The sequence below is a fragment of the Capra hircus genome, chromosome 16, assembly GCF_001704415.2.
Source record: "Capra hircus breed San Clemente chromosome 16, ASM170441v1, whole genome shotgun sequence".
NCBI lineage: Eukaryota > Metazoa > Chordata > Mammalia > Artiodactyla > Bovidae > Capra > Capra hircus.
Genome location: NC_030823.1, coordinates 35,482,468 through 35,506,031, shown reverse-complemented (window position 1 = coordinate 35,506,031; position 23,564 = coordinate 35,482,468). Strand labels below are relative to the sequence as shown.

The window sequence follows — 23,564 nt, the reverse complement described above, 5'->3', positions numbered from 1 at the left end:
TTTTTTATATAACACACTGTATAGAAATTATTGAAGAAATGAATATTAGATTATTCATATTTGACAAGGAACTCTTACTGTTGAGATTTCAAAAGTGATGTGTTTGGAAATGTTTTAGTTTGGAAATGTTTTCGTTCCTCCCAACATATTATATGTAATTGGTAGATATACCTATTTACTGTTCTGAAAAGCAAGCCATTTTATTTGACCAGATATTTTCTAAGTTAGTTAGTGAAAGTTACTGTAAGGTAAGGGGATTGGTGTAGTTGTTAGGCAGGGCTGGACCCAGCAGTTTGTTACTTACTCCAGTGATTTATGTCTGTTTGATTAGGTGTCTTCTCACTGCTGTTCCTGGCTCTCTCTCCCATGGGTCAGTTGCTTTTTTGTCTCTATGAGAACAGGGACAATGGATAGCAGTAGAAATTCAGTATTGAGAAGTCTGCTCCCTAGAAACCTTAACAAAACATCCTCAATTTTACCCCAAAAAAAGACAATTTGAAATTTTTCTCTATGTAAGATCTCCCAGCTTACATATTTTCTAGAAAGGCAGACATCTATTTCAGAGCACAGAATCTAGAGCCAGACTAGGTTGTGGCTCTGTACAACTTCTATGTTTCAGTTTCTTCATCTGCTAAATGGAGGTTATAATATCACCAATTTTGTAAAGTTGTTATGAGGGTTATGTGAGCTTAATAAAAGTAAAATGCTTTGAAAAATTGTTGCACACAGTAAGCGCATATGCTGCTGCTGCTGCTAAGTTACTTCAAGGTGTTAGCTATTAGTGGTGGTAGTATAGTACTACCAGTGCTGTCATTATTACTTAGTAGAAACAGAGGTCATGATCCTTATGAGCATAGTTAGATTTGTCCCGTTTCTGTCTGTATTGAAGATGCTTGCCCTTACAGCAGGCAATGGGGCTGAATTCTGAGAGATGACTTTGATTAGTGTTAGTGACATTAAAACTTTGTCTATATCAAACATTGGAGGTGTAATCTGGCATCAAATTTCCCACAATAAAGCTGCCCCCAAAAACTTAACAGCTGTTTAAATTGTTCATAGCACCTCATACATTTCTATTAATATTACTGTCATGTCTTGGATTTTACCTAACTTAAAAGTTAATGAGTTAGTGTGTTACTCTCTCAGGGATGCTAGCAGAAGACATGAGACTTCTGAGCCAGGGACACAGGGCTTGATTAGGTTCAATTAGCAGCATGAACATCATGTTTCTGTTGGTTCCCGTTGCCTTCATGTCCTGTGAGAATAATATGAGATGGGCCTGGGTAGATGTTGCACACACAGTTGATTGCATCACAGCTGAAGAGGGTTGAACTCAGGTTACCCACTGTTTCATTAGCAAGCTGTAAACAAGTCTGCTCTTTGTACTAAGGAGACATGACCTCATCCCTCAAAGTCACTCACTATAAACATAACTCCAAGAAATGGCTAGGATAAAGAGTAGTTGGGGCCTTGCATTCTTGGCATACCCAATCAGATGTGTTAGGAAGACAAGAGACCCACAGAGAAGTATCTCCCAAAGCTTAAATCTTCTCAAAACTTATTTGCTCAAACGTCAGCTCCTCCCTCATGACAGTATCTGAAAAGCAGCAGCTGGGTTCCATTTAACTGTACTTCTAGTTCTCGGATCAGGGCCTAATTCAAAGTAGACACTAAGTAAATATTTCGTAAAATAATTAATAGATCGTTGTGAGAATGTTATGAAAACACAAGAAAACATAACAAAACAAGAACAGAAAAGACTCCTGTAGGGGGTCATGCACATGTTTCTCTCCATCTAAGCCTTTTAAGGGAGGAATTAAATAAAAATGATGAGAAAAAAATTCGCGAACTCATTTTGGTTTTAGTGATAGATTTTGAGTGGAAGTAACTGTGGAGTCAGTGACATGTTAGAAGAAAACAAAATACTTTCAGAAATTAATAGTTTTTTATTAATTAATAGTTTTTTATTAATGTTAAAGATGATTTTGTTTTCTTAGTAGTTCTGTAGAATTGGTCAGATTAGTAGTCTCACTGCTAACTCTTCTAAAATACTCCCCACTTGAATTTTTCAGTTTTACCTCATTTTAGGATGCAATACGGATTATCCCTATCAGTTTTGTGAATTCTTCTGCCTACCCTCTAGAGTTTTTATTTTTATTTTTCTGAATTGGTAATAGAAAGGCCATAAGCAATCAGAAATTTGGGTTTACATCTCCTTGTCTTTCTTCCTTTACTAAGTAGCATTTTGCTCTGGATAAGTTATATAATCATGCTGAACTACATTATTATTTTTTTCCTTGTGTTTTTATTTTTAATTTTTTAATTTTTACTTTATTTTACTTTACAATACTGTATTGGTTTTGCCATACATTGACATGAATCCACCACGGGTGTACATGCGATCCCAAACATGAACCCCCCTCCCACCTCCCTCCCCACAATATCCCTCTGGGTCATCCCCGTGCACCAGCCCCAAGCATGTTGTATCCTGCATCGGACATAGACTGGTGATTCGATTCTTACATGATAGTATACATGTTTCAATGCCATTCTCCCAAATCATCCCACCCTCTCCCTCTCCCTCTGAGTCCAAAAGTCCGCTATACACATCTGTGTCTTTTTTGCTGTCTTGCTTACAGGGTCATCATTGCCATCTTTCTAAATTCCATATATATGTGTTAGTATACTGTATTGGTGTTTTTCTTTCTGGCTTACTTCACTCTGTATAATCGGCTCCAGTTTTACCCATCTCATCAGAACTGATTCAAATGTATTCTTTTTAATGGCTGAGTAATACTCCATTGTGTATATGTACCACAGCTTTCTTATCCATTCATCTGCTGATGGACATCTAGGTTGTTTCCATGTCCTGGCTATTATACGCAGTACTGTGATGAACATTGGGGTACATGTGTCTCTTTCAATTCTGGTTTCCTTGGCGTGTATGCCCAGCAGTGGGATTGCTGGGTCATATTTTAAAATGTAAAATGAAGATGATCATACCTATTTCAATATATCATTGTGGGGAATAATAAAATTTAACATTGGCATATAATAGTCTCTAGAAGAGTAAGTTTTCTTCCCCTTCTATGTCTTGGGGCAAATTTTGTTTTCTATACTTGCATAGTATACTTTCATAATCTTTTCATGGCCAAAGAGAATATTTTAGTACATTTGGTTTGAATAAAAGTATATCCTCATATATGAATTATTATATGAATTAGTATATGATTTATTTCTTAATGGGCCCATAAGATCTTAAAGCATCACGTCAAGCCCCTGGTGGCTTGAAAAGAATCGGCCTGCAATGCAAGACACCTGGGTTTGATCCCTTGGTTGGGAAGATCCCGTGGAGAAGGTAATGACTACCTACTCCAGTATTCTTGACTGGAGAATTCCGTGGATAGAGAAGCCTGGTGGGCTACAGTCCATGGGTTCACAGAGTAGGACATGGTTGATCAACTAACATATAAAATCTTAATGCATTGCATACTAAGTTATCAAGCCTAAAAGTTTAATCCTTTGTTAGAGGATACTTTGCTGTGTTAAAAAATTGGTATTGACATATGTTTGTCATATACTATGCACTGTTTCAAGCCTTTGAGAAAACTGTATGAGTTTGAGACACTTGATTTGATTAGCTGAAAAGTCTAAACAACTTTTTCAATATGTGTAAAATTCCATTATCCTATTTATTTTCTCCATGGTTGTGGGACTATAAATTTAAAAAGTTAATCCTGATTGCCACTGATAAATTCAGATTTCTGAATATCTCTATATTATCCCTTTTTGGGGGGATGTAAGTTCAAGCATTAATTGTTAATACAGTAATAACCAGTAAGAGTACATTGATGTGCATAATTTGTCAAGCAGTCTTTAAAAACACAAGTCCATAGTCTTTCTTTTGGAGCAATCTATATAAGAAAGAAAATTTTAACTATTAAATTAAAATTCTAGTCTAAGCTCTCAAGTTAAAGCCTATAGAAGAAAGTAAAATCTTTTGAATTTGTAAATATCTTTGCAATAATTAATATTTTTCTTTTCATTGATAAAGATTACGTATTTTTTGATGTTCAACTTATGTGAACTTTAAAAAACATTAATTCTTATTGGTCATATGTTAAATGTTGTTTTTAGAATGATAAAGATGCTAGTGAAAAGGAAGATAGTAGACTTGAACAGTAAATATTGCCTCTTTTATTCATTTTAATTTTACATCTTAACATAGATGCAAACTAGCAACAAAAGAGAGGGGGCATTTGAGCAGAATATTTGGTGAAAAGTCCTTAATTCTCATATGGATCAAATAGAGAATTTCATTATTTTATTAATATGTTAATTTTCCTTACATAATTGTTAACTTTTGTCATTTTGGTTATTTTATAGGAAAGAAGCAACAGATTTTCATATAGACCATCAGTCAAGGCCCTTTTTAAAGTAGGTACTGAGTTCAAGGCTCATGTTGTATAATGGAGGGTATTGTGGAAAACTAGAGTTATAACTTCACAACTCAAAAATCTGTTACATGAGAATAATTTGTCAAAAAGTCCTTAGCAGGGACTTCCTGGTGGTGCAGTGGCTAAGACTCTGCACTCCCAATGCAGGGGGCCCAGGTTCGGTCCCTGGCCAGGGAACTAGATCCCATATGCCACAACTAGAGTTCACATGCCTCAACTAAAGACCCTGTATGTCACTGCTAAGACCCACTGGGGCAAATAAATAAAATAAAAATATCTTTTAAAAAAGTCCTTGGCAACATCTTGCAACTGTAGAGAGCTTTTTTCCTGAGAATTGGTGTGTTTTTCCCCCCTCCTCCTTTCACTAGGTGAAAATTCTTTGTTAAATAAATATACTAAACTTGAATCAGAAGCAAATGGCATGAATTGTTTAAATTATGAGGAGCATAGCTTCCTTTTAAAATTTCAGTAGAATAAAAATAGAGTAATAATTACATTTATGTTGAGTATCTATTTGTGTTTTAAACTATTAATGGTATTCTCAATGTATGTAAAACATTGTTCGTAGAACCCTTGTGTTAAATAAATTGTTTGATACATGTTTTGCTGTTTGAAATATAGCGACAAATATGTTAGAAAGTGAATATATGTTCTAAATATTTGGGTTGTATTTAAAGTTAGGTGAATATGGTGTACCTCATTACTGCTGACAAAGGAGAAGTGCTTACTTTTCTAATAATGAAGGATTAGCCAAGCTACAGTAAACATTCTAGTTGGTGTCCTGTATATAATAGTGTTTTATTCAAGTTTTACATAAGAAAATCATTATGTTATAGTTTATTTTAAACAAAGCATTATCAAAATATTCCCAAACCTTGTGTAGAATAGGCATCCATAATTCTCTTGGAAATTATTCTTCTCTTTAGTCTTTGTATATATTTGTATTATTACAACTTCTAGTTTAATGTCTTGTATGTCACTTGACCAACTCAGTGCCTAGTGACTGAAAATTCATTGTCATTCTTTGAATTCTAATAAATCTACACAGAAATTATTGAATTCTTACTACAAATATATTACAAGACATCACTCATCACTTTGTCTATTGAGATTTTATTTGACTACCATGTTAAATTATGTGAAAATAAAAAGATTCTTCTGTACCTTTCAGAACGATGCAAAAAGCAATAGATCAACAATATGCATTTTAAATCAATGAAATAGTCTTAGTTTACTGAAACATTGATGCTTCTGCTAACAGTAATTGGTTTGACAATAGTGATTTGTAGTGACTCAGGCTACTGCAGGACACTCAGTTTATGAAAACTTTACCTTGTCCATGTAAAATTCACTATGTCCAATAGTTCTGAGATGATAATATTCATATTTATAGCTATGTGATTAAATACTCAAATGGTAATATTTCTTTGTTAAGAGAGATGCTTTGGTTAATACAAAAATGAAGCAAATCAATCTTTCACCTGTTTCACAGTGAGCTGATCCAGTTTATTACAAGTGGACCTTTAATTGCCATGGAGATTTTACGAGATGATGCTATATGTGAATGGAAGAGACTTCTTGGACCTGCAAACTCTGGACTGGCACGTACAGATGCTCCTGAAAGCATTAGAGCCCTCTTTGGAACAGATGGCATAAAGAATGCAGCTCATGGCCCTGATTCTTTCGCTTGTGCTGCCAGAGTAAGGTGTTTTTAAACTGTTTTAATTTGTTTTGGTTTTGCTAAATGTTTGATGTCAGAGTAAAACATTTTGTCACAGCTGACTTAAGGTAGATTTATGCAGCTGATCTAATAGTAGAAGAAACCTTTGACCTTTTGCTTGTGATTAAATAGACATGAGTTTGAGCAAGCTCTGGGAGTTGGTGATGGATAGGGAAGCTTGGTGTGCTGCAGTTCATGGGGTCACAAAGAGCGGGACAAGACTGAGTGACGGAACTGAAACAGTGTTTCAATGATATGGCTCCTTTGAGAATTGGTAACCTGGTCATGGTCTGAATAAGTTTCTCAGTTAAAATACTTGTTGTCTTGTTTTGTTCCAAGGACTTAAATCACTGAGGCTTATCAGTAAATGAATTATTCCTGTAAGAATACCAGTTTATGGAAAGTGAATATTCAAAAGACATATTCTTTCTTTGACTCAGACTTGACACCATATTTTCAAGCTTAACATCCTTCCTTTTTCTACATATAGCTAGTGTTTATGAAAGTTTTCTATTAATAATTCTCATTTTAAGTTTATATCAATAAGGTATTACTCCACTTGGTTTATACTGATGTTGAATTAATGAAATGCAAGTTAACTCTTAGCATTCTGAGAAGTTTTTCAGCTAATTTAAGATGGTTTTTGGTCTGGTCATAAATAAAGTGAAATAATACTAGCAAGTTTTATGATATGAAAGTGTTTGTTGCTCAGTCATGTCTGATTCTCTGCAGTCCCACGGACAGTAGCCCACCAGGCTCCTCTGTCCGTGGGATTCTCCAGGCAAGAATACTGAAATGGGTTGCCATTTCCTTCTCCAGGGGATCTTCCCGACCCAGGGACTGAACCCTCATCTCCTGCATTGTAGGTGGATTCTTTTAGTGCTGAGCCACTGAGGAAGCCCTTAAGTTTTGATGGCTGTGGAATATTCTCTTGCATGGATAAAGCATTTTTACTTTGGATGTTTTGTTAGGTTCTGATTCTTTTCATATTTGTAATAAGGGTGCACTGATCATGTGACTTAATATTTCATCAATGTCTTGGTTTATTTTCTGAGAACAGATTTCATATTTGACATTAGAATATGTAGATTTCAGTGATTTTTTTTTTAATGTCTTAAATTGGGTCCTTTACAAAAGTGATATTTAAAATGACTGTGGGAAATTTTCAGAGACACCTGTAACTGGCAACTATTTATTAATGTATTTTATCATGATGATTAAGGATATGGATGTAGATTAGTCAAATGTTTTAGGAGATTTCACATGGGGTCTTGCTGCTGCTGCTGCTACGTCGCTTCAGTCATGTCCGACTCTATGCGACCCCAGAGACGGTCTTATCAGGGTGAAATTTATGAAATGGTATAAGTATATACTTAACAATTTGTATAAAATACAGTACAAAAAACTGTATACTTAAAGCTGATCAAATTGAGGGTGAGTTTTATTTTTGGGGAAAGTTACATATCTTTATCCTTCCGTGCTAAGTCATTTCAGAGAAGGCAATGGCACCCCACTCCAGTACTCTTGCCTGGAAAATCCCATGGACGGAAGAGCCTGGTAGGCTGCAGTCCATGGGTCGCTAAGACTTGTAAACGACTGAGCAACTTCACTTTCGCTTTTCACTTTCATGCATTGGAGAAGGAAATGGCAACCCACTCCAGTGTTCTTGCCTGGAGAATCCCAGGGACAGTGGAGCCTGGTGGGCTGCCGTCTATGGGGTCGCACAGAGTCGGACACGACTGAAGCGACTTAGCAGCAGCAGCAGCAGCAGCTAGGTCATTTAGAGACATATAAAAGACTTAGAGTAATAGCAGAGAGCCTCAGAAAGAGAAAAGCTTTATGCAGAATGTTTAAAGCAGCTGAAATCACAAATGAATATGAATTTTTTTGTTTGACATTATCAATATATTTGTTGTTTGAAGTCTTTAAATTACTTGCCATATAACCGTGACCTTGCAAATAACAGTATCATTGTTCTTGCAAATATTAGCTGGATTAATAGGTGAGGCAGATGTGGCAGTCAGCACAAGGAGAAAGAGAAAGCAAAGGCATAGAATTACTTACTTTCACCAAGATAGATTTAAGTGGCAATCTTTATATTTTTGCCTTGAATACATATTTATTCATATATAAATGAATACTTGAAAAACTTGGGTTTTCATTTTTTTAAACTGAGCAAAAAAGAAGTTGAGACAAAAATAATTGGTCAAATAATTGGTTAAACTAGAGTTGGAACATTCTAGTATTGCTTTTTACATCTGAAAGAGAGGTGATATTATAGAAAAAGTTCAGGACTTTGGAGTTAGTATGACTGGATTTTGAAACATGACTTTGCCATCTATTAACTCGCAAGGGCTTGTTCCTAAGCCTTCTTAATGTCTTTTTTTCTCATTTGTACAGGGTAGATAAATAAAAATTCTTCATGTGTTAAATAAACTGCTTCTGAATTTCAATCATTCCAAAATGTTTATTGAGAAGCTACTGTGAGCAAGGCAAAGTCCTGCTTCTCATGGAGCTTACAGCTCTTCTAATGTCAGATAATAAATAAACAGATCGATAACTCTGATGTCTACTGATAAGTGCTCTGAAGAAAATAAACAAGGAGAAGGGCACAGAAAAAGACCAGAGTCTGGAAGGATGGTGTGTGGAGTGGAGGTGTGGAATGCTATTAAAAAAAAAAAAATCAGTTTTGGCTGTGTCCGGTCTTAGTTGAGGCATGCGGGATATTTTGTTAAAGTGCCCAGGCTTTCTAGTTGTGGCAGGAGGCTCAGTAGTTGCAGCGCACAGGTTTAGTTGCCCCTTAGCATGTAAGATCTTGGTTCTCCAACCAGGGATCAAACCTACATCCCCTTGCATTGGAAGGTGGATTCTTAACCACTGGACCACCAGGGAAGTCTCTAGAATGCTGATAAATACAGTATATTCAGAAAGTCCTTACAGTCTCTGGTTTGAGCAGAGATCAGAAGGCAGTGAGGGAGAAAGCCATGCAGATGTCCAGGGGAAAGTGTTCCAGGAAGAAAGGGAACAATACATGTAAAGATTCGAAGGTAGGAACATGTTTGCTGTGTTCAAGGAACAGTGAGGTGATGCTGGGGCAGAAATAGCTTCATGGAAATAGCTTGAAGATTAAGTCAGGTATAGCCAGGAACCAGGTCATATGAGGCCATCTGGGACTTTGAAATTTATTGTGAATGAGACAGGAGATGTTGGAGGGTACTGTGCAGAGGAGTGACACGATTTTTCTAAGTTTCATTTTTACTACTGTTAATAATGGATCTTCAGCAATCAATGCAAAGAAATAGAGGAAAACAACAGAATGGGAAAGACTAGAGATCTCTTCAAGAAAATTAGAGATACCAAGGGAACATTTCATGCAAAGATGGACTCAATAAAGGACAGAAATGGTCTGGACCTAACAGAAGCAGAAGATATTAAGAAGAGGTGGCAAGAATACATGGAAGACTGTACAAAAAAGATCTTCATGACCCAGATAATCATGATGATGTGATCACTCATCTAGAGCCAGACGTCTTGGAATGTGAAGTCAAGTGGGCCTTAGAAAGCATCACTACGAACAAAGCTAGTAGAGGTGATGGAATTCCAGTAGAGCTGTTTCAAATCCTGAAAGATGATGCTGTGAAAGTGCTGCACTCAATATGCCAGCAAGTTTGGAAAACTCAGCAGTGACCACAGGGCTGGAAAAGGTCAGTTTTCATTCCAATTCCAAAGAAAGGCAATGCCAAAGAATGCTCAAACTACCGTAAAATTGCACTCATCTCACATGCTAGTAAAGTAATGCTCAAAATTCTCCAAGCCAGACTTCAGCAATACGTGAACCGTGAACTCCCTGATGTTCAAGCTGGTTTTAGAAAAGGCAGAGGAACCAGAGATCAAATTGCCAACATCTGCTGGATCATGGAAAAAGCAAGAGAGTTCCAGAAAAACATCTATTTCTGCTTTATTGACTATGCCAAAGCCTTTGACTGTGTGGATCACAAGAAACTGTGGAAAATTCTGAAAGAGATGGGAATACCAGACCACCTAACCTGCCTATTGAGAAATCTGTATCCAGGTCAGGAAGCAACAGTTAGAACTGGACATGGAACAACAGACTGGTTCCAAATAGGAAAAGGAGTATGTCAAGGCTGTATATTGTCACCCTGCTTATTTAACTTCTATGCAGTGTACATCATTAGAAACGCTGGACTGGAAGAAACACAAGCTGGAATCAAGATTGTGGGGAGAAATGTCAAGAACCTCAGATATGCAGATGACACCACCCTTATGGCAGAAAGTGAAGAGGAGCTAAAAAGCCTCTTGATGAAAGTGAAAGAGGAGAGTCAAAAAGTTGGCCTAAAGCTCAACATTCAGAAAATGAAGATCATGGCATCTGGTCCCATTACTTCATGGGAAGTAGATGGGGAAACAATAGAAACAGTGTCAGACTTTATTTTTTGGGACTCCAAAATCACTGCAGATGGTGACTGCAGGCATGAAATTAAAAGACGCTTACTCCTTGGAAGAAAAGTTATGAGCAACCTAGATAGCATATTCAAAAGCAGAGACATTACTTTGCCGACTAAGGTCCGTCTAGTCAAGGTTATGGTTTTTCCAGTAGTCATGTATGGATGTGAGAGTTGGACTGTGAAGAAAGCCGAGTGCCGAAGAATTGATGCTTTTGAACTGTGGTGTTGGAGAAGACTCTTGAGAGTGCCTTGGACTGCAAGGAGATCCAAGCAGTCCATTCTGAAGGAGATCAACACTGAGATTTCTTTGGAAAGAATGATGGTAAAGCTGAAGCTCCAGTACTTTGGACACCTCATGTGAAGAATTGACTCATTGGAAAAGACTCTGATGCTGGGAGGTATTGGGGGCAGGAGGAGAATGGGATGACCCAGGATGAGATGGCTGGATGGCATCACGGACTCAATGTACGTGAGTCTGAGTGGACTCCGGGAGATGGTGATGGACAGGGAGGCCTGGCGTGCTGCGATTCATGGGGTCGCAAAGAGTTAGACACGACTGAGTGACTGAACTGAACTGAACTGAATAATGGGCCAGTTAGGGTGGAGGGACGTGTGTTGTGGGAAAAGTTAGAATGGGAGGTCAGTCAGGTGGTTAGTGAAGTTGTTAAAGGGAGAGTTGGTTGGCATGTGGCATGGACCAGAGTGACAGATGTGGAGGTAGTGGATGGATTCTGGATATATTTTGAAGGATTTCCTGATATATGGGACAGGTGGAGAATAATCAGCAATTACTGTTTCTTGTTGTTGTTGTTTATTTTTGGCTCGTGCAGTTGAAGGATAAGGAAAAAGGTGGGACTGAACAGATAATGGGAGACAGTGGAAATTAGAAGTTCTGTTTTAGATGTTTTAAATCTGAAATGTCAATATGGATGTGTAGTTCAGGGCGGAAGTTGGGCCGGAGGTTAAAATGTAGGAACCATCAGAGTACAGAGAGCATTGAAAGCCATGGGACTCAAGGACAATACAAGACAGTGACAATAGAATAGTGACAATAGATAGTAGTAGACCCCTCACGAGCACTTAAGGGTCTGCTAGATAAGAGAAAATTATTAAAGGAGACTGAGAAGAAGTGACAGTGAGGTGGGAAGAAAACCAAATAATGACAGCATTCCAGGATGTAGGGATCAATTGTGTCAAATGCTGTTGGGTCAGGTAAGGGGAGGTCTGAGAATTAACCAGGTACTTGGCAACGTGGAGGTGGCTGGGGATTTTCATGAGTAAACTTCCACAGAATGAAAGCCTAGTTAGTTGTAAGTTTAAGAGGGAGTGGAAGAGAAGAAGACAGAATGAAGACATCTCTTCTGAGAAGTTTTGTTGCAAAGGAAGCAGAGAAGAGGAGCTGTAGAAGGGCCCTGTCCTTGCAGTTTGCAGTCCTCTACCATAGATTCTTGTTACACTAGGTTTGCTTCATTCATTCATTCACTACCTACCAGGACCCTGTAGGTATCTGAGGTTTCACCTGTACCATACATGTTCTCTGAGAATATGTAATCAACGCATCTGGTACAGGTCTACAAGCGGTACTTGGTGATACTCATCAAGAAGATTAGTAAGCAAAGGCATTAATACAATAGAAAGATACTTGTCTAAGGAATGGAACATTTTAATTCTAAAGAGTCGTTAATGCTGGAATCACTCAAGTATATATGCTACTATTTGAACAGTTCCTCAGATTTTTTTTTTTGTTTTTCTGGCCACACCATAAGGCATGTTAGCTCTTAGATCCTCAACCAGCAATCAGACCTGCACCCCTGCACTGGGAGTGCAGAGTCTTAACCTCTGGACCACCAGGGATGTCCCCCAGTTGGTTTTTTAAACTGCACACCAGTGTGGTACAGTAACACATCCTATTATCTTTCAATTTTTAAATTTAGTGAAAGTGAGTATTTACTTTGAGCTCTTGTTTTAGATGCTGAAGCACCTACAAGACTATGCAAGTTAGTTCTTTTGTGGGGCAATTACCAAAATAACCACAACCTTGGAGAAGTATAGGGTACTGATGACTGGCAGCATCAGTAAAGGCCTCCTGGAGGAACTGATCTTTGAAGGGATCCTTTACACATTAGCATGGTTCTTTGAGGACAGCCGGCTTTATAGGGAACAGTGGAGATAATAGTAGTAAAAGCTTAGTGGCAGAGAAGCGTATGTCTGAAAAATTGGTTAGTGTGACCATCTTCATGGCCAGTTCAAATTGCTGGGTTGTCCTTTTAATTAATTATGTGCAAAGCAAATAGCACAACATGTATCTGGTTATAAAATAACATTCATGTGATTTGACTTTAGCACTATATATGTGTGTGTATATATATATATAGTAAATTAATTTTAACTAACTGTAGCTCTCATTCTTGAATACTCATCTGTTTTTGTAAAGATTTCCTAATTTTTAACTGCATTTTAGACATTTTAATGAAAAGCTTTGAATCAAACCTGTGTCTCATAAACTGATACTCTGGATAAAATAGGGAACTTTATATTGATTACATCCAATATTCAAAATGTTAAGACATTCTCAGTTTTATTCCTGGGACAGAATAATACATGTTGTCATTGCTTTAATACTTCTTGATATGTTCTTTTTTAAGACTTAAAACAAGGTTCAGTTCATCAGTTAGCCTTTGTAAAAATAATTTTTAGGAAATTCAGGAAAGAATTTACATTGTGAAACTTTAAAAGTAATTGCTTTGTTCTTCCCCTCCCCTCTCATATAAATAGTTTAGGAGTAAAAGAGATTGTATTTGGGTAGGAGCCTATGGGGCCTCCCTGGGACAGTCACTTCCCCCATACCCTCTACTTTAGCTCCTCTCTGCGGTACCCAGATAGTAGTCTCTGATGCACATTTCCTGAGTCGTTTTACAGATGTATAACAAAACTACATGTGCCAAAGTCATTTCTCTCTGTCTTTAGGAAATGGAGTTATTTTTTCCTTCGAGTGGAGTGTGTGGGCCAGCAAACACTGCTAAATTTACCAATTGTACTACTTGTTGCATTGTTAAGCCCCATGCTGTCAGCGAAGGTAAGTACTGGGTTAAATACAGTATAGCCAATACATTCTGCTAATAGCTGAATTTGTTAATATTTGTTTTCTTGATATAGGTTATGTGTTGAAATTAAAATATAGTTTTAATATTTCCATTCACTTTTTTGAAGGCACATGAATAAAAGTGATGTAATATGAGGGCAAAATCTGAGTTTATATTTGTCTTTCTCTTTGTGCATTTCTAAAAGGTGTTCCTTGGGTTCCTGCTCATGCTCATCCTATTACTGATCTTGATTCCCTGACTTTTAATCTGCTTTCTCTTCTCCCAGCCACATACTGTGGTTAACTTAATTCACTTAAACAGCACTTCTAATTTAAAGCAAAATCTATCAGATCTGCAGTATGCCCTTCCTGAGGAAGCTGGAAACTTCTTTTGGTTCTGAGTATCTGAAACAGAGTTCTTTCATATGTGTATGTTTGTGTGTGAAAGAGTTTGCATTTTTTTTTCTTTATTTTTCTTCATGTGTTTGTTTTAGTCTGTTCAATGTATTTCTGTCAGCCATCCCAAATCCTTTTGGAAATGAGATGGGGTATAATTTAAAAGGTCATCTTTAAAAAACTGGAATATACTAAATAATAGATGTTTAAATAAGTACTAACTAAATAATATTTGTTTATACTAAATAAATAATAGATGAATGAATGGGTTTTTAAAATTTTTGTTTTCTAAGTATTTATATGGGTTTAAATCATTTTTAGTTTTTAAAGATTTAAACTATATTTCATATACTCGTATTTGATATATGAAAGTAGAGGCATATGAGTTCAAGTAAAAGAAATTTTTGTTGAATCTAATCAGATGGCAGAATATTTTATTTAAACTTTGATATATGAAGGCATTTTTTATTTTTAAATTTCAATTTTAGGGATATTTTAAACCATTGTGAAATGCATAATTAACCCAATTCAGCTTAAGCTGTGACTGTATGAAATAGTTTCAGGTCTCATATTGAGTTTATTATTAGATTTACTTGGCCCCCTTCCACTGGCTGGTTTATGTTTCTTTCTCTATAATGATCCAATTTCCTGGTGCATTTAATTTTACCTGTGTTCTCGAAGAGGAGATTTCTTTTAAAAAGGAGTTGTTAAAAGAGCAGCTGAAATGGAATAACAGAATATTATCTTTTGTTGACTGTCCACTCCCCCAAAGAAGGCCAAAAAGCCTTGTTGGTTAAGCAAAACTGAGTTTATTGCTTACTACAGTAAGGAGATCACACCAGGATGGACTCTTAGTGGACTTGACAATGGAGAGGTCATGGGCAGATAGTATAGAATTTCAGGTGTGACCCTGACAGATTTAAGATAGGTCTGTCAGTGCAGTGATATGATTGAAATGGGGTAAAATTTGTAATATAATAGTTTAGAATTAGTAGAAACATTGAGGCAAGAATCTTAACCAAGTCTTAAAAGTATATAACTGTTTGAGTTATTTGCCCCATTGAAGGAATGTTGTGAAAAAGAAACACTTTGAATAGTCTGTTGTTGAGATAACCGGACTTTTGGGAGGTTCTTGAGCTAAACAGTGAAGTTATTTACTGATTTACAGTTTTATCTTTGTGGGCAGTAATTTCTTGGCACACATGATAAAGTCATGTGGATGTAGGCGGCCTTAGTTCTTAGTATTCTAGTTAATCTATATGGATGCAGTGATTCGCTTCTAACTTCTAAGAGAACTAGAGAAAAAGAGCTTAATTTGTGGAATAAATGGTGGAAATTTGGGGTATTGTAGTCTTTTTACCTCAGTAGATTGAAATATATTTTGTTATTTGGGACTTAAGATTTAAAAGGGAAGAAAAACAAGGTGAATTTTCTTGTTTTGTTTTCTAATTTAGAAATTATGCAATGTATTTGTCTTGATGTCCTTAGTATTATTTATATATAGTTAGTTTAATTCCATCGATAAAATGAATTATTTTTACTCTGAAATCAGGCTGTGTAGATTTGTATTCTGCGTCTGCTACTTACTAGCCATGGGAATACTGGATAAATTACTTAATCTCTTTGTACCTTGTTTTTTCATCTATAAAATGGGAATAATAGTATCCCCTCGTCACAAGGTAGTAGTAAGGTTTAAGTGCACTTAATGTAATGGTTACATGACTAAATGACTAATTAAGTGATTAAATGTAGAGATTAATGTCCTAGACAGTGCCTGGAGCTTAAAGTGCTATATGTGTTAGGCATTATTATTATTATGATTACTGCTGTCTTCCTACTCCCACTACTACTGTCATTATCTTTTCCTTTTTAAGTGAAGGTGAATGACGCCTTAGAGACAAAGCAGTAGTTTAAAATACTAACAAAATCCAATGTCCGTCATCCCCAGAAAGAAAATCCCTTTATTGTTCGAGGAACAAAATAGTTTATTTTTTTCAAGTCTAAACTTGAGCCCATGAAGTAGGATTAATGCTTCCATCTAGTTGTTTTGGCAGCTATCAGCAATTACCTATTCCGATTATCCATTACTGTTGGCCCTGGGCAGATGTTAACCAAATATGGGAGAGCTGCTTTTGTACTTGTAATGGTCAAGACATTAGGCTTTTTGGTATATTAGAACCCTGAAGTTTTGTTGGAAATTTTCCTTACTTTTAACAGATTACGGCATTGAACAATTGGCTGCATTTTTCGTAACATTGCCCTCTCTGATTGTATGTTCCTCCTCAGTAAAATAAGTTAGGATAGTTTAAGAATAGAATAGATATTATTCTATGAAACTGTGTAGAAAATTCTTATGAAAGAAAAGTATATTGTGTAGCTCACTGTTGTGTTTTGGCTCTAAAAACTAACTTACTACCTAACAGGCGCCCCCCTGAATTTTGGCTGATTGAATTTGGTTAAGTTCCCAGCTTTTTGTGTGTTGGATTTCCTTCAAGTAATTCAGCATCTGGAATACTATGGAAGAAGCATGACAGTTTTTGGTATAGAGAGATTGGATTTACATATGATTCCACTTATATGAGGAATATAAAAAATGAACAGCAAATGAACAAACAAAGCAGACACAGACTCACAGAGTCCAAGAATAAGCTGGTGGTTGCCAGAGGGGGCGGGGTTTGGGGAGGTGGACAAAATAGGTGAAGGAGATGAAAAGGTACAAATTTATAACATAAATAGGTCAGGAGGATGTAATGCACACATAGAAGAGTCAGTAACATTGTAACAGCTTTGTATGGTGTTGGGTGATAACTCGCCTTAATGTGGTGATCATTTCGGAGCGTGGAATCGGTGTACACCTGAGACTAATGTAGTACTATATGTTAATTATAAATAAAAGGATTGGATATAACATTGTTAGTCTCAGTTTCAATAAAAATTCTTGGAATGGGCCCAGCTTTGCTAGGAGTTAGAGTTTTAAACTCTAAAACTCACAGTGTTAGAGTTTTGTGATTGTTTTATCCTATCTGAAGCAGTAAACAGTCAAAGGGAATGTACAATAGGTTCATTGAACTACTGTACATATAACACTCTGACTTTGTATGGAGCTTAGCATGCATTTTTGAAGCACAAGATTATAGGTATTGAAAATATCTAATGAATTTGTAAGTTATGGGGACTTTCAATGAAGTCATCAATGTATTCAGTTATAAGGAATCTCAAGAGTTCTGTTAGTTCCTACTAAAGAAGCCCAGTCTTCAGGAAGAAATGCTTTTAATGGTCCTAACAAAGTAGTTGTGCATTAGGCTACTGAAAACCTTTTAGAAATAGTGAAATTTGCCTGCTAATATGTTCTAACATCTAATACCCTTTAGAAGGAAATGAGAGCCCCTAGGATTGTCAGTTGTAATGTCTTGAATGAGGGCAGAGAAGAAAGTCTCCTCAAATCTTGTTAATGAGACTGTTAGAACTTAAGTATAGAACAACAATAGCTTTTTATTGTTAATACTAATTGTAGTTCATGTTTATGGAGTGAGGCTAGGTATTATTTGAAATGCATGCCACAGAGGAAGAAACCTAGGCAGTGAGATGTTAATAACTTGCCCAAAGTCCTACAACTCTTAGGTGGTAGGGTTGGGATTTGAACCAAATTTGTCTTCTTTTTATCACATTATACTATCCTGCATCTACATGGGTTATCACTTAGACCCTATAAATCCCCATCATCAAGTTTGATTATTAACCCCATTTTACCAGTATGGAATCTAAGAATTAGAAGGGATAAGTTATAACTTGAAATCCAGGGCTGTTTGATTCCACAGCTGAAATTATTTGTGATATTTGTGCTACTCCATGTATACTGAGATCAACTAATTGTGGAATGCCATTCCTGATAGGTATGAAGGGTAATCTGAATATCTTAAACGTAGTTTTAAAAATCTTAACTGGATGGAAAATACTTATAGATGCTCAGGATCACTATCACTGGTTATTAGAGAAATGCAAATTAAAACTATACACCTATCAGAATGGCCATTATAAAAAAAATCTGCAAACAGTAAATGCTGGAGAGGGTGAGAAGAATAGGGAACCCTCCTACAGTGTTGGTGGGAATGTAAATTGGTACAAACACTATGGAGAACAGTATGGAGGTTCCTTAAAACACTAAAAATAGGACTACCCTTTGACTGAGAAATCCCACTCCTGGGCGTATACCCAGTTCAGTTTAGTTCAGTTCAGTTCAGTCGCTCAGTCATGTCCGACTCTTTGCGACCACATGAATCGCAGCACGCCAGGCCTCCCTGTCCATCACCAACTCCCGGAGTTCACTCAGACTCACGTCCATCGAGTCCTTGATGCCATCCAGCCATCTCATCCTCTGTTGTCCCCTTCTCCTCCTGCCCCCAATCCATCCCAGCATCAGAGTCTTTTCTAAAGAGTCAACTCTTCGCATGAGGTGGCCAAAGTACTGGAGTTTCAGCTTTAGCATCATTCCTTCCAAAGAAATCCCAGGGCTGATCTCCTTCAGAATCGACTGGTTGGATCTCCTTGCAGTCCAAGGGACTCTCAAGAGTCTTCTCCAACACCACAGTTCAAAAGCATCAATTCTTCAGCTCTCAGCCTTCTTCACAGTCCAACTCTCACATCCGTACATGACCACTGGAAAAACCATAGCCTTGACTAGACGGACCTTTGTTGGCAAAGTAATGTCTCTGTTTTTGAATATACTGTCTAGGTTGGTCATAACTTTTCTTCCAAGGAGTAAGCGTCTTTTCATTTCATGGCTGCAGTCACCATCTGCAGTGATTTTGGAGCCCCAAAAAATAAAGTCTGAAACTGTTTCCACTGTTTCCCCATCTATTTCCCATGAAGTGACGGGACTGGATGCCATGATCTTCGTTTTCTGAATGTTGAGCTTTAGGCCCACTTTTTCACTCTCCTTTCTCACTTTCATCAAGAAGCTTTTTAGCTCCTCTTCACTTTCTGTCATAAGGGTGGTGTCATCTGCATATCTGAGGTTATTGATATTTCTCCCAGCAATCTTGATTCCAGCTTGTGTTTCTTCCAGTCCAGCATTTCTCATGATGTACCCAGAGGAAACCATAATTCCAAAAGATACATGTACCCCAATGTTCATTGCAGTATTATATACAATATCCAGGATGTGGAAGCAACCTAAATGTCCATCAGCAGAGGAGGGTATAAGAAGACGTGGTGCATCTATACAGTGGAGTATTACTCAGTTCTTATTTTGTTTTATCCTGTTTTTAAGGTTGAACCCTTTTCCTAGGTGTAATTTATTTTCATGTATTTCAGTTTACTCTGTCCCAGAACCACTCTGTTGTTCCTTTTCTCCTCAGGGCCTTTCTACTACTTTCCTTTCCCTGGGAGGTGCATCCCTTCCTCCTTCTCTCACCCCCCAAAATGTCATTTTTTCCTCAGGGAAACCCCAAATGACATGTTCTTTTGGCACTCTCTGCTTTCCCTTTATGGCGCTTAGCATGGCTTGCTATTATATATTGTGTAATTATATCTGTATGTGTGTATGCATATAGATACATATATAGCTATAATACATAATATATATTAATTTTTGAGTGATCATTTTTACCTCTACTGTATTACAAACTCTGATTATAGGAACAGTATTTGTTTCATTGTCATACTTTAAAAAATATTTTGTTCTCCTCATTGTAATTTTTATTTTAAGAGAAGAAAGTGAAATAAAGCATTAGTTGCTCAGTTGTGTCTGACTCTTTATGACCCCATGGGCTGTAGCCCACCAGGCTTCTCTGTCCAAGGGATTCTCCAGGCAAGAATACTGGAGTGGGTTGCCATTCCTTTTTCCAGGGGATCTTCCCAACCCAGGGATTGAACCCCGGTCTCCTGCATTGCAGGCAGATTCTTTGCCATCTGAGTCACCAGGGAATGTGTTACTTAGGAGTCTTTAGTATCTGAATGTTGTCAGAGAATGTGGTCTCTGTGATGTTTGTTTCTTTGAAATTTGTTGTTGTCCTTTGTGACTTAACTAGTGACTCATTTTAAAAATTCCAATGTGTGTTTGAAAAGAAGGATGTTGCTGCATTGTTCTCTCTTTATCTATAAGTAGTTATTCATTTAAACTTGGTTGCCCCAAATTGTATTTTTTTGATCTGCTTGAATAATCAGCTTCTGAAAAAAACTTTGTTAAATTCTTCCATGTTAAAATTATCTATTATTATGAATTTTTCATTTCTCCTTTCAGTTTGGACTGCTTTGTTTATCTTGAAACATTTTTGTGTGTGTGATTATCTTTTTATTCCTAACGTAGTGTCTTACTTTAGTTCCCATAATTGTTTTTTGTTGTTTACCTTAAAAGAAGGCATATATTATTCTAATTTTTAGCCTTTTCCTTATATATCTTATAATCATTATAACTGAATTTTATTTCATTCCTATTTAAAATTTTTTTGCTTTTTCAATCCAGTCTAGCAGTGTTAAAATAGTTGAATTTAACTCATTGTCATTTATTGTGATAACGGATTTGGATTCCTTTCTTTATCATGCTTAAGATGTTTTTTTCATTCTTTCTCCCTGCTCTTTAATCCCCTACCTCTTTCCACCTTCTGTTGGATGGATACAGTTTTCTTTATTTCCCTCTTTCTCTATTGTTTATCTGCCAATTTGAAAGCCCTAGAGAGGGGATCAGCAGACTATAGCCATTGGGCTAAGTTGGACCAGCTGCCTGGGTTTATAAATAAATTTTTATTTTTGACTCCCTTGGTGGTCCAATGGTTAGGAGTCTGTGCTCCCAAAGCAGGGGGCCTGGGTTTGATCCCTGGTGAGGGAAATAGACCCCACAGTCTGCAACTAAATATCCCAGAGGCTACAACAAAGATGGAAGATCCCAAGTGCCACAACTAATACCTGGTGCAGCCAAATAAATGTTTTTTTTTTTTTTTTTAAATAAAGTTTATTGGAACACAGCCATACTCATTCATTTATGTATTGTCTACGGCTGCTTTTATTGCTGCATTAGTATGATTGAGCACTTGTGACAGATACTAGTAAATCCTGAAAAGCCTAAAATATTAACTGTCTTACCTTTTACAGAAAAAGTTTACTGACATCTGACATAGAGTATATATTTTTAAATTCATTTGTTCAGTCACTAAGTTGTGTCCAACTCATGTTCAACTCTTTTGCAACCCCATGGACTGTAGCTCACCAGGCTCCTCTGCCCATGGAATTTTCCAGGCAAGAATACTGGAGTGGGTTTCTATTTCCTTCTTCAGGGATCTTCCCGGACCAGAGATTGAACCCATGTTTTCTTTTTGGTAGGTGGATTCTTTTCCATTGAGGCACCAGGGAAGCCCATATTTTTAAATTGGTTCTAGTTAAATTTTAGCATCTTAAAATTTAAATTTTAAATTAAATTTAGCATCTTAAAATTTAAACTTCTACTTAATTTTTAGCATCTTTAGTACTTAACTCTAATAAATCATATTAATAAAGTTTGAGTTTGTTCACTCCAAATTTTTCCAAAGACAGGCTTTAGAATGGTTTAAGCAACCACTAAGATCTTTTCCCATCTTCCAATTTATTGGTGTGAAAATGTTCTCCTTTTTAAATTTTAAGTAACTTTATTGATGTATAACTTACATAATATAAAATGCACACATTCTAATTGTACATTTTTGGCACTAATGTCAAACTCTTAGAGTCAAGAAGTCCTCATTAGTGGATAAACGTGGTCCTGGCTGATATCTCTTGGGAGACATTTAGAGGATAAGTGTTTTTGATTATTTGCATGTTACTATGTGAAAGCAGGAAGATTGAATAGATTTATTCCAGGCCTAATTGTGTGCCTTTATGATTATAGGGTTTTGTTTTTTTTTTTAACCAATGACAAAGCAGTGAAAAGTCACTGTGTCTTTTATTATTGAAAGTCAGGGCTTGTTCTTTACACCTGACTGGAATATAGAAACATCTGTTGCCAGGCAGCCAAAGGACTAGCACCTACCAACTGTGATGTGTGCATGAGGAATCCTAGACTCTCTTCAGAGCCTAGTGATATATAGTACAAGTGGAATATCTGTCTATACTCAAATGTCTGAATTAGAAGAAATAAGAATATGGATAAAAGAATGGCAGAGAGCTCAGTGAAAGTCCTAATAACTATCTGGCAAGAATGATCATAGTATATAATGTTTGGAATGACTGTTATAATTCTATGGCTTGACACTGATTATGTGGCCTTGAAGACATTTCTTGATGTCTCTAAAGCTTTATTTAGTTATTTTTTTGTTCTGCAAAATGAAGATGACAGAACCTACTTCATGAGTAAGTTAATACATGTGATGCATGTGGAGTAGCTTGCCTAGTAAATACACAATGAAGTGTTGACTATTAGTAGTAGTAGCTTTAGAGATAATATCACGTAACACATTTTTTGAAAAACCTGAATCAGTTATGTTTTATCTCTGTGTAACAACCATCCCCAAATTAGTTCCTTAAAAATGATTTATTATTTCTCACGATTCTGTGTGTTCCCTGAGCTCAGTTGGCAATTTTCTTGTGGTATACATGAGGAGCTAAAAAGCCTCTTGATAAAAGTGAAAGAGGAGAGTGAAAAAGTTGGCTTAAAGCTCAACATTCAGAAAATGAAGATCATGGCATCTGGTCCCGTCACTTCATGGGAAATAGATAGGGAAACAGTAGAAACAGTGTCAGACTATATTTTTGGGCTCCAAAATCACTGCAGATGGTGACTGCAGCCATGAAATGAAAAGACGCTTACTCCTTGGAAGAAAAGTTATGACCAACCTAGATAGTATATTCAAAAGCAGAGACATTTTGCCGACTAAGGTCCGCCTAGTCAAGGCTATGGTTTTTCCAGTGATCATGTATGGATGTGAGAGTTGGACTGTGAAGAAGGCTGAGTGCCAAAGAATTGATACGTTTGAACTGTGGTGTTGGAGAAGACTCTTGAGAGTCCCTTGGACTGCAAGGAGATCCAACCAGTCGATTCTGAAGGAGATCAGCCCTGGGATTTCTTTGGAAGGAATGATGCTAAAGCTGAAACTCCAGTACTTTGGCCACCTCATGCGAAGAATTGACTCATTGGAAAAGACTCTGATGCTGGGAGAGATTGGGGGCAGGAGGAGAAGGGGACGACCCAGGATGAGATGGCTGGATGGCATCACGGACTCAATGGACGTGAGTCTGAGTGAACTCCGGGAGTTGGTGATGGACAGGGAGGCCTGGCGTGCTGCCTCTGTGTCAGGAAGATCCGTTGGAGAAGGAAATGGTAACCCACTCCAGCATTGTTGCGTGGAGAATCCCATGGACAGAGGAACCTGATGGGCTAGAGTCCATAGGGTCACAAAGAGTCAGTCACGAACAACTAACTTTTTTCACTTCCTTACCATTCAGTAGTCTATCCTAAGCTTCATTATGGCATGGTT

At 37.0% G+C, this 23,564-nt stretch overlaps 1 protein-coding gene across 4 annotated transcripts in view; it reads left to right on the top strand.

Moving 5' to 3' along the window:
- NME7 (NME/NM23 family member 7) overlaps positions 1–23,564 on the top strand; it is a 242,409-nt gene that overhangs the window by 53,948 nt on the left and 164,897 nt on the right. For all 4 annotated transcript variants that reach the window (XM_018060283.1, XM_005690614.3, XM_005690615.3 and 1 more), the window contains exons 5-7: positions 4,387–4,437; positions 5,950–6,157; positions 13,611–13,719. In XM_018060283.1, the coding sequence (XP_017915772.1) occupies positions 4,387–4,437; positions 5,950–6,157; positions 13,611–13,719 (368 nt within the window). The remainder of the gene's footprint in view (positions 1–4,386; positions 4,438–5,949; positions 6,158–13,610; positions 13,720–23,564) is intronic.